General features: G+C 35.5%; 1 protein-coding gene across 7 annotated transcripts in view; it reads right to left on the reverse strand.

Annotated features, from left to right (window-relative positions):
• Positions 1–16,052, reverse strand: part of QKI (QKI, KH domain containing RNA binding) — a 139,337-nt gene that overhangs the window by 26,769 nt on the left and 96,516 nt on the right. For all 7 annotated transcript variants that reach the window (XR_009534023.1, XM_060115337.1, XM_060115335.1 and 4 more), the window contains exon 4: positions 11,974–12,117. Coding sequence is in view for 6 of the 7 variants with exons in the window: in XM_060115337.1 (XP_059971320.1) it covers positions 11,974–12,117 (144 nt within the window). In the remaining variant the exon portion in view is untranslated. The remainder of the gene's footprint in view (positions 1–11,973; positions 12,118–16,052) is intronic.

Below are 16,052 nucleotides of genomic sequence, written 5' to 3' on the forward strand. Positions count from 1 at the left end.
GAAGGACTTCCTACATAAACTGCAAACATATTTCTTCAGGAATAAATATACGTTGCCCTATTATTCTAAGCCCAGATCCCCTGTTTTATGTTTGCAACACCTCACATTCCGAGTTGTAAGCCATCTACACTGCCGACCCCCACAAAATATTGTATTTAGAAAAGCTACCCCTCAATGAATCCTTATACGAACAAAAAGGAAGATGTTTCTCAAAGCCTTTATTTATGCGAACTTGTAGATATGACATATTTTATTATTATCACCAAGAAACTTCATTAAACTGAAGCTTCAAGTGTGGGGAAAAGCCTCTCTGAGCGTTTTAAAAAGCCTGACCCACCTCCAGACAACATTATGGCTGAAAAGTAGTAAAGAGAGCTCATAGAGCTGCTCAGTGATTCACAAAATTTTGGTTTGATAGTGATTGAAGTCTTAAAATCTACACTTGTCACACTTTCTTAATTTAATCTGTCTGTATAGATTGCCATCTATCCAAAGATACAGCACTTTTAATTATTTGTGAAAATTCTAGTTGGAACAATGCTCCTGTGACTGGCCTAATGCAGAATAAATGACACAGCTACAATTCTGGTGAGGTATACAAAGAAACTGATGTAAAATCGAATTAAATTGTCCCACTCTGGGGCTTCCCTGGTGGCGCCTGCCGATGAATGGGACACGGGTTCGTGCCCCGGTCCGGGAAGATCCCACATGCCGCGGAGCGGCTGGGCCCCTGAGCCATGGCCACTGAGCTTGCACGTCCGGAGCCTGTGCTCCGCAATGGGAGAGTCCACAACAGTGAGAGGCCCGCATACCGCAAAAAAAAAAAAAAGAAAAAAAAAAAAGTCCCACTCTGGAAGAAAAAATTAATCAGCACATTTCAATTTCTGCAAATACTTTTCTCTCTCATCATGTTTATCAAGCAGTACACACCCACTCCCATCAGAGTACCTTACATTTAGCATATAACATGCTAATGCCATTCTGATTCTAGGAGCTCTGGACTTCTATGATGGTCTTTGTATTCTAAATTTAAACGTGATTTTTACAAAGTCTTCCCTGTCACTGGGTCTAGTTTTATTGATTTATTAAGGTTCAACAATAATCATAGAAATACAGAATTTGAATCAGACTACTACTTTGATAATTAGACCTTAAGTAGTAAAGATTAATACATAAAAATTTATTTATTGTACTTTAAAAATATTTATTTTATACTTTCTCATTGGAATTGAACAATCATTCCGCATACCTGCACCTCCTTGTGAAATATTTTTGAAAGATTCATCTACATTTACAGGCTACTAAGGTTAGCAACAACCAATTTTTCACTTTCCTTACAAAACTTTAATCTAGTGACTTGAAAATGTTAACAGACTTCCCCCCAAAGAACTTATTCATTGCGTGAGACTATTTTACAGTCTCAAAATTTTAAGTACTTAAATTTCACTAAGTGTTTTTTCTGGAGGGTGGATATAAACCGCCAGTGCAAGAACTATTATTATTACTGATATCTTGAGGAAGCATAAGTGATGTTCATCACTGGAGGCATTTACGGCAGCATTTTCTCACTAAAAAGTCATTCCACTAAAACCCAGTTCTTCTGAGAGACGGGGAAGCCGAAGCTCTCTCTGCCAAGTATTCACATGCAACCTGAATAAACCAGTTTACGAGTATAAGTACCTTACTTGTTTTCCAAAAAGCTTTAAATGTTCACCTCTGTGAGACAAATATGACAAGTGTAAGATATATATTTATTATGTGCACTAAGCAAAATTAAAGTTAATCTTAGGTTAATGTTTATTAAAACAGAACAATCACTTTAATAGCATTATTTGAAGATGCACTTAATTTAGGAAGGCAAATTTATGTCTAGAGTTGTCACTTTTTTTCCTCCAGAGACCTGGAAGAATATATCTTCTCTTAAATGTGCTTACTGTACTATATTTAGTGAAAAGACAAGCCATAGTAATCGGATCATCTGCGTGGAAGCATGGATCAGCTTATTCACATGAAGAATTTAAGAAGCTATCAGCCTTCTATACAGTCCTGCCTATATGAGAGGAAGCAAGGACTGGCTGCTTTCAAACCTGTAATTTATGAGTTTATTCAAACCCGCCAAATTGCTTTACGTAAACGCCTCTCACATTTAAAAATTCCCATGGCAACTCATTTAGTTTGGCAGACAGGAAGACCCAAATTCAATCCTTTTATCCTGCAGCTAAACCATTACAATGGTAATTCTGCTCTGACACTCTGAAGAGACTGCTAATTACTGTACTCTGGGTCCCTAGACAGTTCTCCCATTCAGATTAAAATAGTTGTGCAAGGCAGAAAACGGTGGCAACACCCTCTTTACATGAGAGAGATGCTCTCTCACATTACAGCTCTTTCAAGGGGCAAGTGCATTACAGCTAGACGTCTTTTAATGTATCTTTTAATACCTTACCTTCTTTCCCAATAACATGAAAAGGAGGGAAATCATACCACAGATTTCAATTACTGATCCCTTGGTCAAGAACTAAATGCAGGGCCATGAGTTCATTAACAATCCAGTTTAAAACTTGAACTCCAAGATGAGACTACACTATCTCCAGAGTCATTACCTCTCTTCCTATCTTACTCTTTAATTCTTTTCATTTATTTTCTGGTGATAATTAATACACAGTTAACTATGAGTCAAATGGTGATAGCACTAGAAGAAACAAATCTCTGGGAAACATGAAAAGCAAACTTAATAACTTAATAAAAAATTTTTTTGTGAAGGACCCTTCACTTTTCACTAATCTCCCAAATAATGACATTGACAACTAAAGTTTTTTTTAAAAAGTGAATTTAAGTTACTTTTTTTAAAGAATCTTTTTCAAATTTCATAATATTCCTGAAATAACTGGCAACGACTTTAAATTTCAAAATCCTCAGCTGGAAATTCCTCAGAATCTACTAGATCAATTACTTAGGTTAATATTACTGAGCTCTATGTTTATAAATGCTTTCATAAAGAGATCAGCTATATATTCAAAACCAACTCATGTTCAACTCCTCAAATACCTATAAACAAACTTAAAGAGGCTAAAAAAAAAAAAAAAAAAAAAAAAGACACGCTTATACCCCCCATAAAGTAAGAAAGTGAAACAAACACTTTATGAATTGTCTGGGACTAGTGTCATCTTGTGTACCAAAGCTGGTCTTAAATTATGAGACAGTGTAAACTTAAACTGCCTGAAATCACTTAATTTCTCTAATACAGGCTATGGTGACTCATTTCATCTTTTCAGTTTAGTATTCCATCTCCCCAACAGAAATCTTTTACCCCCATTCTTATTGAAAGAAAGGAAAAATTATAGTGAGAAAGAAGACATTTGAGCATATATCCCTCACTTCTACTTTCCCAGCCTTCATATCAGTAATATTCCCCGACTTCCACTGTTCTAGTGGGTTTTTTTTTTTTTTTTTTTTTTTTTTTTTTGCGGTACGCGGGCCTCTCACTGTTGTGGCCTCTCCCGTTGCGAAGCACAGGCTCCGGACGCGCAGGCTCAGCGGCCATGACTCACGGGCCCAGCCGCTCCGTGGCATGTGGGATCTTCCCGGACCGGGGCACGAACCCGTGTCCCCTGCATCGGCAGGCGGGCTCTCAACCACTGCGCCACCAGGTAAGCCCCTGTTCTAGTGTTTTTTATGTCCCTTCAGAGAAGATTAGAAAAGATCATAGGATATATATCCATATGTCTTAGCTAATGATGAAACAGTATTCTTTTCCAACAAAACAGAATGAGAAATAATTGAAAGAGGGATGGCACCTGATACTGGAGACGGCAGACGGACTCCCACAGTGAGTGAGTGAGGTGGGTGGGGGGACGGAGAGACTTGTATACACGTTACTTTTTTAAGTAACATTAAGTGGTTTACAATTTTCTTATTTATTATGCCGCTGTAAGCAAAAAGGTATATTGGTGAGATCATGGACTAGCAATTAGGGCGCCTTTTGCAGTTAGGGACGGAATCACTTTCTTTTGGCATGGTGCCTCCTGTGACCAGGAATGAGCTTATAACTGGCATGGCCAATGATGTAGCTGAGGTAATCAATCCATATAACATAAAGAAAAAGAGGAGAAATGAGGGAACATGTGTCTTGCACTTTCACATAACTAAAATAATAACTTTTACCTTTACAAAGTCCTTCTAAGGCAAGTAAGCAACAATAACCCAATTTTACATATAAGGAAATAAAAGTTCTGAGTTTAAGTGACAGTCCCTGACCATGCATGATTTCTGCAGTCCTACTGCATTTGTTACCACTCTAATGACTTGAAATGCACAACTCTCCACCTCTAAAATGCATATACACTAATCCCCTCTGTCTCTAGGAACTTTGTATCTTGAAGTTCCAGCTTAAGTCTAACCCACCTATGTGAAATCTTCTCCCCTAAATACCCCAGTCCACTGTGACATCTTCCTGTAAACCTCTATAACATCTTCTTTAATACTGATTGCCACCTACATACTGCTTATTACTATCGCTCTAGAAAATGTGTTGCATTAAATAATTGACATTTGGGGGGGGAGGGGGAGACAAAGACTTAAAGATTAAAACAAGGGGAAAGTTGCCATTACATAAAATGGAGTGAAATCTTTTAATGATGCCAAACTGTTCATATAGGTTGTGTAAGCTATACATACACATATGTACACATGTGCACACATCAAATTAGTCTGCCATTTCAGTGACTTCAAGGAGAACACGCTAGTATGCGTAAATATTATTATAATGAATGAATGGGGATCTTTACACATCTCTTTTAGTAATTAAGAAAAATAGGGGGAAAATGGATAAGGATAGAGGACCTGAACATTTTCAACCACCTTCATCTAAATGACATTTACAAAACACATACCCAACTACTGCAGAATACATGTGATTTTAAGTGTAAAAGGGATATTCACCAAAACAGACAATATGATGCAATATAAAAAAGTCCTAATTAGATGAGAAGAGAATGAAATCTTATAGAAAACATTTTCTGAGAAGAACAGAATTAAGTTAGAAATCAGTCACAATAAGATAAATTTAAAAGTCCCAAATATTTGGAAATAACCCATAGGTCAAAGAAGAAATCATGAAAAAAATTAGAAAATAATGTGAAGTGAACGGTAATAAAAATACAGTATAATATTATATTTGAGATGCAGGTAAAGCATTATTCAGAGAGAAAATTTTTAGTATAAACAAAAGGTCTCAGAAGTATCAAAGAAAGGTCTTAAGTCACTAATCTTCCACCTTTAAGAAGCTGCGAAAATAAGGTTAAACCCTAATAAAGTAGAAAGAACATATAAAAGCAGAAATCAATGAAACAGAAAAGGAACAAATAGAGAAAAATCAACAAAACCAAAAACTGGTATGTAGCAGTAAAAGATGATTAAAATTAATAAAGCTCTAGAGCTGGATTGATCAAAAAAAAAGGAAGTCACAAATTACTAACATAATGAATGAAAGCAAGGATACTCCTACAGATCCTATATACCTTAAAAAGATAAAAAGGGAATATTATGATCAACTTCATGATAAAAAGTTTAACTTAGATGACAAAGACAAATTCCTTGAAAAATACAAAAAAAGAAAGAAAAAAATCTAAGTTCTATATTTATGAATTAAATGGGATTTGTAATTAAAAGCCTTCGCACAAAACCACGAGACAAAGGCAAGCCACAGTTTAGAATATTTGTCCAACAAAGGATTTATTCCCAATATATATAAAGAACTGTTTTAATAGTAAAAAAAAAAAGAAAAGCCAATAAAGAATGATAGAAAGATTTAAAGATATTTCATCAAAGAAGATATATGATTTCTCAAGCAGCACATGAAAAGATGCTCCACACCATTTGTATTCAGAGAAATAAAAATTAAAACTTCAACAGGTGAAAGGATAAACAAACTGTGGCTTATGTATTCAAATGGAATACTAATTATCAATAAAAAGGAACAACCCACTGACACATGTAACAGCATGGAGGAACCTCAAGAAAGCCACGCCACATGAAAGACAGGCACAAAAAATGAAATCTAGAAAAGGCAAACTGATCTAAAATAGGTAAATTCATAAAACCAGAGAGTAGAATGGTGGTTGCCAGGTGCTGGGGGAAGGGAGGGGTGGTAGGGGAAATGGGGTGATGTCCATAAAAGGGTACAAACTCTCAGTTATGAGATGAGTAAGTTCTGGGGGTCAAAGGTACAGCATGGTGGTTACAGTTAATAACACTGTACACTTGAAATTTACTAAGAGAGTAGATCATACAAATAAAAAACAGTAACTATGTGGGATGATGGATGTGTTAATTAACTTGATTGTGATAATCATTTCACAATATATAGATGTATATCAAATCATCACATTGTACACCTTAAAAAAAAAGCACTTGTACATCCTAAATATAAACAATTTTTGTCAATCTTATACCAATAAAGCTGGGGGGAAAAATAAAGTTTTTAGATCATAATAGAAAAAAAAGGCAAAACTAATCCCAGGAGTTGCCTGGGGGTGTGGGGGGGTAGTTAATTGATAGCAAAGGGGTAAGAGAAAACTTTTTGGCGTGATAAAAATCTTGACTGTGGAAGTGGCTGTAAGTGTATACAGTTGTCAAGGGCCAAACTGTACATTTCAAATTAATGAGTTTTTATTTTATGTCTAAAAAGAAAGGGAAAAAATTCCTCAAGAAGCACCTCTTCTTCCTTCATGTCTTCAAATGACTATTCTTCAGTATTAAAAAGACAGCTCAGGGCTTCCCTGGTGGTGCAGTGGTTGAGAGTCTGCCTGCCGACGCAGGGGACACGGGTTCGTGCCCCGGTCCGGGAAGATCCCACATGCCGCGGAGCGGCTGGGCCCGTGAGCCATGGCTGCTGAGCCTGCGCGTCCGGAGCCTGTGCTCCGCAGCGGGAGAGGCCACAACAGTGAGAGGCCCGCGTACCGTGCAAAAAAAAAAAATCAAGAAAAAGACAGCTCATATGTATTTAAATGAGTTTCCAGATTACTTCTCAAACAGGTATCTCTATAACACTAGATGTGAATACACACCCAGAAAAAAATTTTTGATGGTTAATTAAATTTGGAAATGGTTTCTACCAGAGGTTCACAGTACTTAGTAGCATATTAAAGGCTTCCTTTACCCCAAATACCTATGAAAAGTATCTCATGAAATACAGTGAGGGAAATGTCATTGCCTAAATATTAAAGATCTTGCCTTAAATAATTTTCTGTATCCCTAGTGTTCTAAACTACAGCCAACCTGGAATAAGTACTTGTTAATCTGAACAGAATACTAGAATAGCTACACTTGGATAGCCAACAGGCATCTCAAATTTACTAGATCCAAAACTGAGTTCCAAGTAATCTCTTCAAAATCTGTTCCTAACATATCCTTCGTCAAGGTAACAGCCATTATATCCTTCCAGTTGTTTAGGCTACAAATCCTGGTGTCATCCTTGATGCCCTGCTTTCTAACATCCCACAGACAATCCATTAGCAAAACCTGCCAGTTTCACTTTAAAAATATGCTCACAATCAGACCATGACTCACCGCTATGGCTACACTGGCCCAACCCATCATCACCTCTCGTCTGAATTAATGCAATGGTCCAGGAATTGGCAAACTTTTTGTGTAATGAGCCAGACAGTAAATGGCTTTTCTGGGTATATGGTCTCTGTGGCAGTTACTCAACTCACCACTGGAGCACAGAAGCAGCCACAGACAACACGTAAATGAATAAGCATAAGCATGGCTGTGTTTCAATAAAACTTGTCAGACAATGCAATTTGAATTTCATATAATATTCACATTTCATGATGTATTCTTCTTCTCCAAATATTATTCTTCTGATTTTTTTCCCCAGCCGTTAAAATATGTAAAAACCATTCTTAGCTCATGGGCTATTCAAACACAGGTGGGAGGCTGGATTTGGCCCATGGGCCATAATTTGCAGACTCCTACAAGAGCTTCCTTTCTTTCACCTTGTGTTCTTTATTCTGTTTTAAACAGAGCAGGCCGGCAATCCTTATAGAATATTAATTAGATCATGTCATTCATTCCCCTCTCCTTAAGCACTCCAATGGTTTCACCCATTCTAGACTAAAAGCTGAAGTCCTTAAAATGGTTAGCAAGGGCCTGCACAATAACTAATCAATTGTCCTAATAAGTACATGAGGATATCAAGACCAAATTAATTAAAAGCAGGTTTAGATACTCTGTTACAAAAGGCAAAAGAAATGGGAATTTATAGCATATTACAGTATCAGTGTAGCAAGAATAAAGGACACAAAAACATCTGATGACAGAATTGGCAAATGAGTAAATTAATTTAATATACAAGCTCTCTGTACGGATCAAATCTGTGTTAAAGTGATTTGAATATACAAAGGTAAGAAGTCATAATTTCCCAAAATTCTGTATATTTGTAAGCACATTAGGTAAATGCTAAGCAAAGATTGTAAGAAGTTCAGCCAAGAAATTTAACAGCCCAGTTCATTTTGAAAGGCTCACAGGAAAAGTGTGAGAATTATGATGTGAATAAGGACAAGCATTAAAATGTCATCTGAAGAAAGTTTTCTAATTATAATAAACCAGTTCAACACACATGTCTAAAAGCCGAAGCTTTAGATATATAAAATTAGTAATTAAATAATCTACTAAAAAATACCATTTGTCTACTTACAAAATAATTTATCATAGTTATATTAAATTGTAACTGCATCATAAAAGTTTAATTAAAGAAACAAAAATTTATAGAAAAGCATATAGCAGCACATTGGAATTCGGCCTAATAACAAACAAAAATGATCAACATATTCTGTCTTAAATATTTAGCTAAAATTAGGAAATAGTCTATATTGTAAAACTCCATAAAAATCATAAAAGCTATAGTTTTTCCACCCAATTAACTTTTAGAACAAAGCAGTTACATAAAACCAGAAATCACAAATGCAGAATCACAAATCCCTAATAATTCCAAGTAACACTAATTTCCTTATAGGGTTCATTTAAAATAAGAAGCCTATTACCGTATCAAATCTTGACATGATTGTTTCTTCCTATATAACATTTGCTTAATGTTCTACCTATATACTCAGTAAAATTCTACCAGTTTGAGGATTTCCCCATAATCTTTTTAGGAGGAATAATGTTTTTTCACTCATTTCCTTATACTGCATCCTAGTACTTCCAAAGTCTTTCTCCCATTTATAAGCTAACTTGGAGAGAACCAATACATATAATACATGTGAGATTTTACTTTATACTTATATGAAGCCAACAAAAGTCCTAAAATTAATTATTTTGTAAACGTTTTCCTTCTCTGACTTTAAAATTTTTACAACTACTCATACTTTGTTTACAATTAAGAGCCATTTCTTCAGTATACAATAAGGAATTTCAGAGCAGATAACTCACTTGTTACCCAACTTCCAGAGGAGTGAAATGGCAAGTCACTGATAATCTTTATATGATTTATTTAAAGAAAAAAAAATCACTCGTACTAACTTATGAGAGAATGAACTGAATGGGTTAAGACTAAAAGTGAAAAGACAGGTTATTTTAACTGGGTTGGCAAGAATGTATGTCTTCAAGAAATACTTCTGGAGATAGACTTATCAATACCTCAGCAGTTGGTTTCTGCCAAGGATGATCTAAGTCCCCAGAGATGAGCAAAATCAGGGCATTGCTCAATAGTCCTTTTCTATCAGTGAGTACGATTTGATTTTCACAAAATGTTTCCCTGTACTTATGAGAGTATATTGAAGATCTCAAGAATGTGAGGAGGTATGGTTCAGATTTATGGAAATGAGATTAAACTACTGATTAACTGTACCTACAATGAAAAGGATATTTTTAGTAGATACTTGATGGTAACAGATTTAGACTTGCCAGACTAGTTATACTATATGTAACTAAAGAAATGACTATTCTCTAGTTATGCATGGTTTATTCTGTGATTTAAGAAACAAAAGAGATTAAAATAAATGGATTACTGAAATCAAAGAAACATCTGAAATAAAAATGGTATTATCCGGGGTAAACAAGTTCGTTAGGTAAAACATTACAACTCTTCAAATGAATGAAGTGTGATCATCTCAAAATCTCTATTACTTTTGCAGTGAAATTAGAAAATGCTAAGGTTTCTCTGAGTTCTTGTGCTTGCTGGAAAAATGGGGGGAAAAGAACTTACTTTGTAAGGTTGTTTTGAAACCCCAATTTGAATTTAAAAAGTTTGAACTCTAAACATTAAGTTATGTGTGGTGTTATGTAAACTGATGGAGACACATTCAAATCATCAAAATTATTAGAAAAATTAGAATTATGTCACAAGGAGCACAGGTACCACCTTTACCGAGATTTATTAGCCTTATCTCCAGATGTGAAACACAAAATGGAATATTTATTACATTTAATTATAAAATTTTAAATCAAGCACAAAGTCTACCAACTCTCCCCTCCATACCCCCAGGTCCCTTAAGCCAGGAGTAGATCTTTCGCTATATACCATTAAACCTAATAGGCACAAAAACATTAAACTACACACAACTCTCTTTCTACCTCTTTCCAAAAAAGAACTTATTCTACATGGGTAGGTACAAAACATTTATACTGAAATAATACAAAGGTAATCCCATACTTTAGCTATAAATTCATTCTGTAAATGATATGTAAACTGAATCATATTCCCCACAGAAACAATATGAAACTAGGGATTGTGTACCTGTTCAAAATGTGATATTTAGAATTTTTGTTACAAAAAGCTAATGTAAAAACTCATCTAATATAAATATTTTTAAGAACCATGAGAATTATTATATTCACATTTTTGTGATTAAAGATTAAAAACTTTAGTAACACCCAGGGTTTGAGACTGTGTTGAGAAACAGGTATTTTCAGATAACACTGGCAGGACTACAAATTGGTACAAATTTTCTGGAAGGCAACTTAGAAATTTTAATATGAGTAAAGTACTAAAATTTAAAATGCACTTTATATGGAGTGGAGGATAAGATCACTGAAGATGAAGCAATAAAAGAACTGAGAGGCCAAGAGTACTGAAAGGATCATTTACATAAATAATGAAATCTTAGGGGAAAAAATTTCAACTCCTTTTTCTGTTGTCCCATTCTTTCTTAAACTTGAGCTAATCAGGCTTTTAAATCCACCATCCAAAAATCTGTTTGGCAAGGTTACCAATGACTACTACTTGCTAAATCCAATGGTTAACTCCCCATTCTTATCTTAACTGAACAATCTTCAGCAACAAAATTCTCTTGGCTTCCAGGACTCCACACTCCTGGTTTTTCTCCAGCCTCAGTGACTCCTCTCCTTGGGGTCTTTTCTTAGGTCAACCTCCAAAATTCCTTTTGGTGTCTTATCTACAATCCCTAAGAATGAACTTCAATAGTTTTTATTATCTTAGAAATACTAAGTGAGTTAAAAGTGTGAAAAGTGCTCAGAACGGTGCTTGGTACATTAGTAAAAGTTAGCTCTTATTTTTCTAAAAGAAAATCTTACCATATTATGGGAAAATTTCACTAAGAAACATTAACCTTTCTGTGGTAAACAAGGATATATGCCAGGAGAGTACATGGAACCCACAGACAACTCAAATAATGTGCTCCCACTAACACAGCTCACCCAACATAAGTATTAATTTGTACAGACTTCTGTACACCCATTACTTGCTTGCAATGAGAAGCTGATCCAAAAAAAGAGAGAAAGCTTTCATCACCCTACTTACTGAGGATGCAACTACATTCTTACCCTATAATAGAGTGATGCAATGGTAATAATACTTTTGAAAAAACAGGCCACTAATTGAGTTTGCTCCCCTCACAACATTCCCTTCACAAAAAATAAACAGGGAACAGATTTTCCCATTTAAGGATTGGAGCAACGTCTATGTTTGTCTATTATTCTACAGTAAATGATTTGGAAATTATTACTTACTGCAGGTACCAGTAATTTCTTCACCTCCTCAACGGCTCTCTTCAGTTTGATCTCTGCTCTGTTTTGAGCATCTTCCACAGTGATCAGTACATGTAAATCTTCATTGAGATGCTCCCAATTAGGCTTGCCTCGATTTTGCTCCTCCTAAAAAATTTACAAAGCATACTATTACAAATTTTTCTTTTCAAAGAGACAGCACATCTTTCATAATAACCTGTTGCAATTATTAAGCTATGCTTGCATTGTTTTGCTATGACATTATAAACCTTTTAAATTCTTCTCTTGGCAAAAAGCCTGAGTGTGAGACTACTGGGTATCGATAGCTAATTCAACAAATATTTGTTGAGCACCTACTATGTACCAAAAGCATGGAGCCAGATACTAAGAGTATAAGAGTGAACAAGGCAATCACAACCCCTGCAGTGCTCTTATGTACTAAGAAACTTATGTATAGTGTCATCCCCAGGTTATCATGAAAAGCGTGTTATCATTCTTATATTTTACTTATGAGTAAATACAAGGTCATCGAGGTTAATTTAAGCAAGTCACTTGCCAAGGTCAACTGATGAACACCTTGCCAATTTAGGAACTGAATCAATATTTTCATTCTAAAATTCACCGATTTTTCCATATCATTACAACTACTTTTAATAACATTGGCTGAATTCAAGATTAGGAAAAGTATTTTGCCAACACACACTACTGTATAAGACAAATGCCATTTGTTTTAAGCATTTCAAGTAGTAATTATAGAATCATTTCACTATAAAAATAATCACAACAAGGAATAAATGTGAGAATAGTCTTAACTGTATTTCTATCAGACCTTACTTTGAAAACAGTGAACTGTACAGTTACTCTTTAACCATACCATCTTAAATACTAGTTTTAGTAGAGAACATCTACGTTTCGTTTCCTTGGTATCTTCAAATGACTTAGTGAGCCCCAGGCTGAAAACACTGCCACGCTATAGGGAGGTTTAGAAGTAGAGTTGGCCATACTTCCCTTTCACCTAAGATATAATAATTTCAGAACCATGTCTTGCTTTAAGCTTTAGAGAGAATATACAAATACATTTACAAATATTTCATAAATATGAATTCTTTAAAAATTAAAAACAATATAAATTTATAAATAAATATAAGAATGGTATAAATAAATGCGTATGGCTCAGTGCCGGTACCATACATAAACTATAAACAATACCTGTTGTTGAACTTTCATCTTTAAAGATTACTATTTACTGAACTGTGAGATTCCAATCAAAGAAAATAAAACTGGTATAAAAAAACAGCTTTCTACTACAACTCATATGTTTGCAGAGGCCATGCTAGGAAAAAATCTATGGAACTCAGCCAATAGGGATAGAAATAAGTACTTAAAGTATATGCTTCTGCCTCTATTTTCTGTTAATATCATTAGTATGAAAATGCACCCAAATGTTGTGAGGGGAAATGAGAAACAAAACAGCGCACACCAACCTATGTTAGGCCATCTATGTGTTCCCGAGGAGTAAACTCAGAGATACCACAGTATGCTCACAGGGGTACCACGGGGTACTTGAAATTTCAAGGGAAACAGCAATAGTTGATGTCTGTCAGATACCATGCAAACTTCTAGCTCAAAATACTGGACTTTATCAATATTAGATCACGCTATATTCCTTGTGATGATGTCTTATCTTTGCGATGCTAGGTTTTCAGTGGTTGCTGTAATATAAAGGCAAGTCCATGCAAAACTCAATGTGGAACAGGAAAACAGGGTGGTAGTGTCCAATCTGATTCTCAGGTTTGAGAATGTGAACAGTGCCCAAGAGAAAAACAAATCCCATTAATAAATAATGTGGCTATTTATAAATAAAATAAAAATTTTTTCAGTTTAAGTTGTTTTGATAAACTAAGTTGTTTGGAAGTAACTATTTAATAATAATAAGAAAAACTATGAAGTATTTATTTTCACCTAGGGGACACCATGAAAAACTGACAGACCTGAGGAGTCGAAAAGTCAAGAAACTGGGAACGTCAGTCAGGGTTACCTGTGTGCCGAATATAAAATGTGTAGATATACCCTCTACTGTGGCAATAAAAACCAATTTTAAAATCCAGAGTTTAATTTTTATGTTGAAAACTGTTGACGATATTTTCTCACTAAAATTTGTATTTTATCAATTTTTCATAGATAAATTTAATAAAGTTCCGTGTGTGTGTGTGTGTGTTTATATTTTAATGAACCTATAAGTGTCTCTACATCTGTACAAATAAGGGACGTCTGCTTCAGGCCAAGATAAAGTAACACGAACAAGACTCTCTTGCCTGAAACAACCAAAAAAAAAACCAGGCAAAACAAAAGAAACATCAGTCCTCAAGCCTCTGGACCTCAGGCAGTAGGACAGTGAGGCTGAGAGATGGGAAATCAATGAAGTAAGACCCATTACTGTCCCAGCTCCCTGGCTTGGGAATCTCTAGGCTGCAGCCCTGGGAACGGTGCCAGGCTGCCTCTCTGAGTTGAGACGACTAAGCTTAGCGTCTTGGGAGACCAAAGCAGCTAGAGCTCACCAGAAAGAATACTGGAAAGAGCTGCACAGAAAGAGAACTCTGGAGATCTGCACAAAGTTGACTCAAGTATTCAACTGAACACTGATCAGCGCCTATGTGGGAAGAAATACCAGAGGCCAGAGAAAGAACTAGCCAAAGGATTCAAGGTAAAAGTGCGGTTCTCACACAGAGCCAGACGGGAACGACTTCATGATATACAGACACTGGGTAAAGTGCACAGAGGTCTTGCCTCAGTAGTGGAAAATAATTAGGCAGTAGTCTGAACACTGTTCCAAATACTGCCTAAATAAATCTTAAAAGCAAGATCTAAAAGGATCAAACTGTTTCCAATTTAACTGTGTCCCAGAACAAAGCCCAAGAATAACTACAGGAATATGTCCCCCCAACAAGGTAAAATTCACACTATCTGGCATCTAATCAGAAATTAACAGGCAGGGACTTCCCTGGCGGTTCAGTGGTTAAGACTCTGCCTTCCAATGCCGGGGGTGCAGGTTCAATCCCTGGTTGGGGAGCTAAGATCCCACATGCCTCGGGGCCAATAAACCAAAACATAAAACAGAAGCAATACTGAAATCATTCAATAAGACTTTAAAAATGGTCATCAAAAAAAAAAATCTTAAAAAAAAATTAACAGGCAAAGGAGAAGAAAAATGAAACATATAAGAAAAATCAATCGAAACCAACCTAGAACTGACACAGATGTTATAATTAGTAGACAAAGACACTAAAAAGCATGTGTTTGTGATATTATTAATGCATACAGATACTAATACAAGGACAACTGAGGAACATTTATAATCCAAAATATTTTAGAAAGGCCTAAGAATGAAAATTAAAATCCTACGTGACTTGCCACAGAAATTTTTATACATGGGGAAGACAAAAGTCAGAGGATTTAAAAAGGAACGGATATTATTTGCATGACAGGAACAAAGAATAAAGCTGCAGTATAATTTGAATTGTGCTTTATCGGAGGAATAAATTTTTGAGTTGTACAACACCTTGGTAAATGATACTCTTAATAAATTCATCAACTTAGGTGCCTGTTAAAAATACAAAAATAAAAAAGAATTATACCTACCCTAATGTTTGCTTCAAAACAAATAGTTTTGCTTATGGTTTCGAAAACACTTATAGACAAAAAAGGTGAAACTAATGTAGTCATGTACTTTCACTCCTTCCTAAAATTCTTCTAAAACACTGTACAGTTTAAAATGCACAAAATCATAAGGAAGAAGAAAATGGGAAAGGAAACAATTTGGAAACTAGAAAGCAGATGGCTAAGTAGTCGGGGACTTAGCTAACCCAGGCAAGAAGAAACCAACTTATACTCAGAGCTTCCATGAAGGCTTAGGGAATTGGCAGCAGTAACAGTCGGGGGTAAGGGTGGGGCTAAGACTGGAAAACTGAAGGAACAGCTGAATCTCCGCATCCCCTATCCTTAAATAGCTGGCTATCTAGCACTCCCTAATTTCTAGCAAAAGACTAGAAATGTATTCCTAAAGAGTTCCACTTTCTAGAACT

Source organism: Mesoplodon densirostris, chromosome 12, assembly GCF_025265405.1.
Source record: "Mesoplodon densirostris isolate mMesDen1 chromosome 12, mMesDen1 primary haplotype, whole genome shotgun sequence".
In the NCBI taxonomy this organism is placed as follows: Eukaryota; Metazoa; Chordata; class Mammalia; order Artiodactyla; family Ziphiidae; genus Mesoplodon; species Mesoplodon densirostris.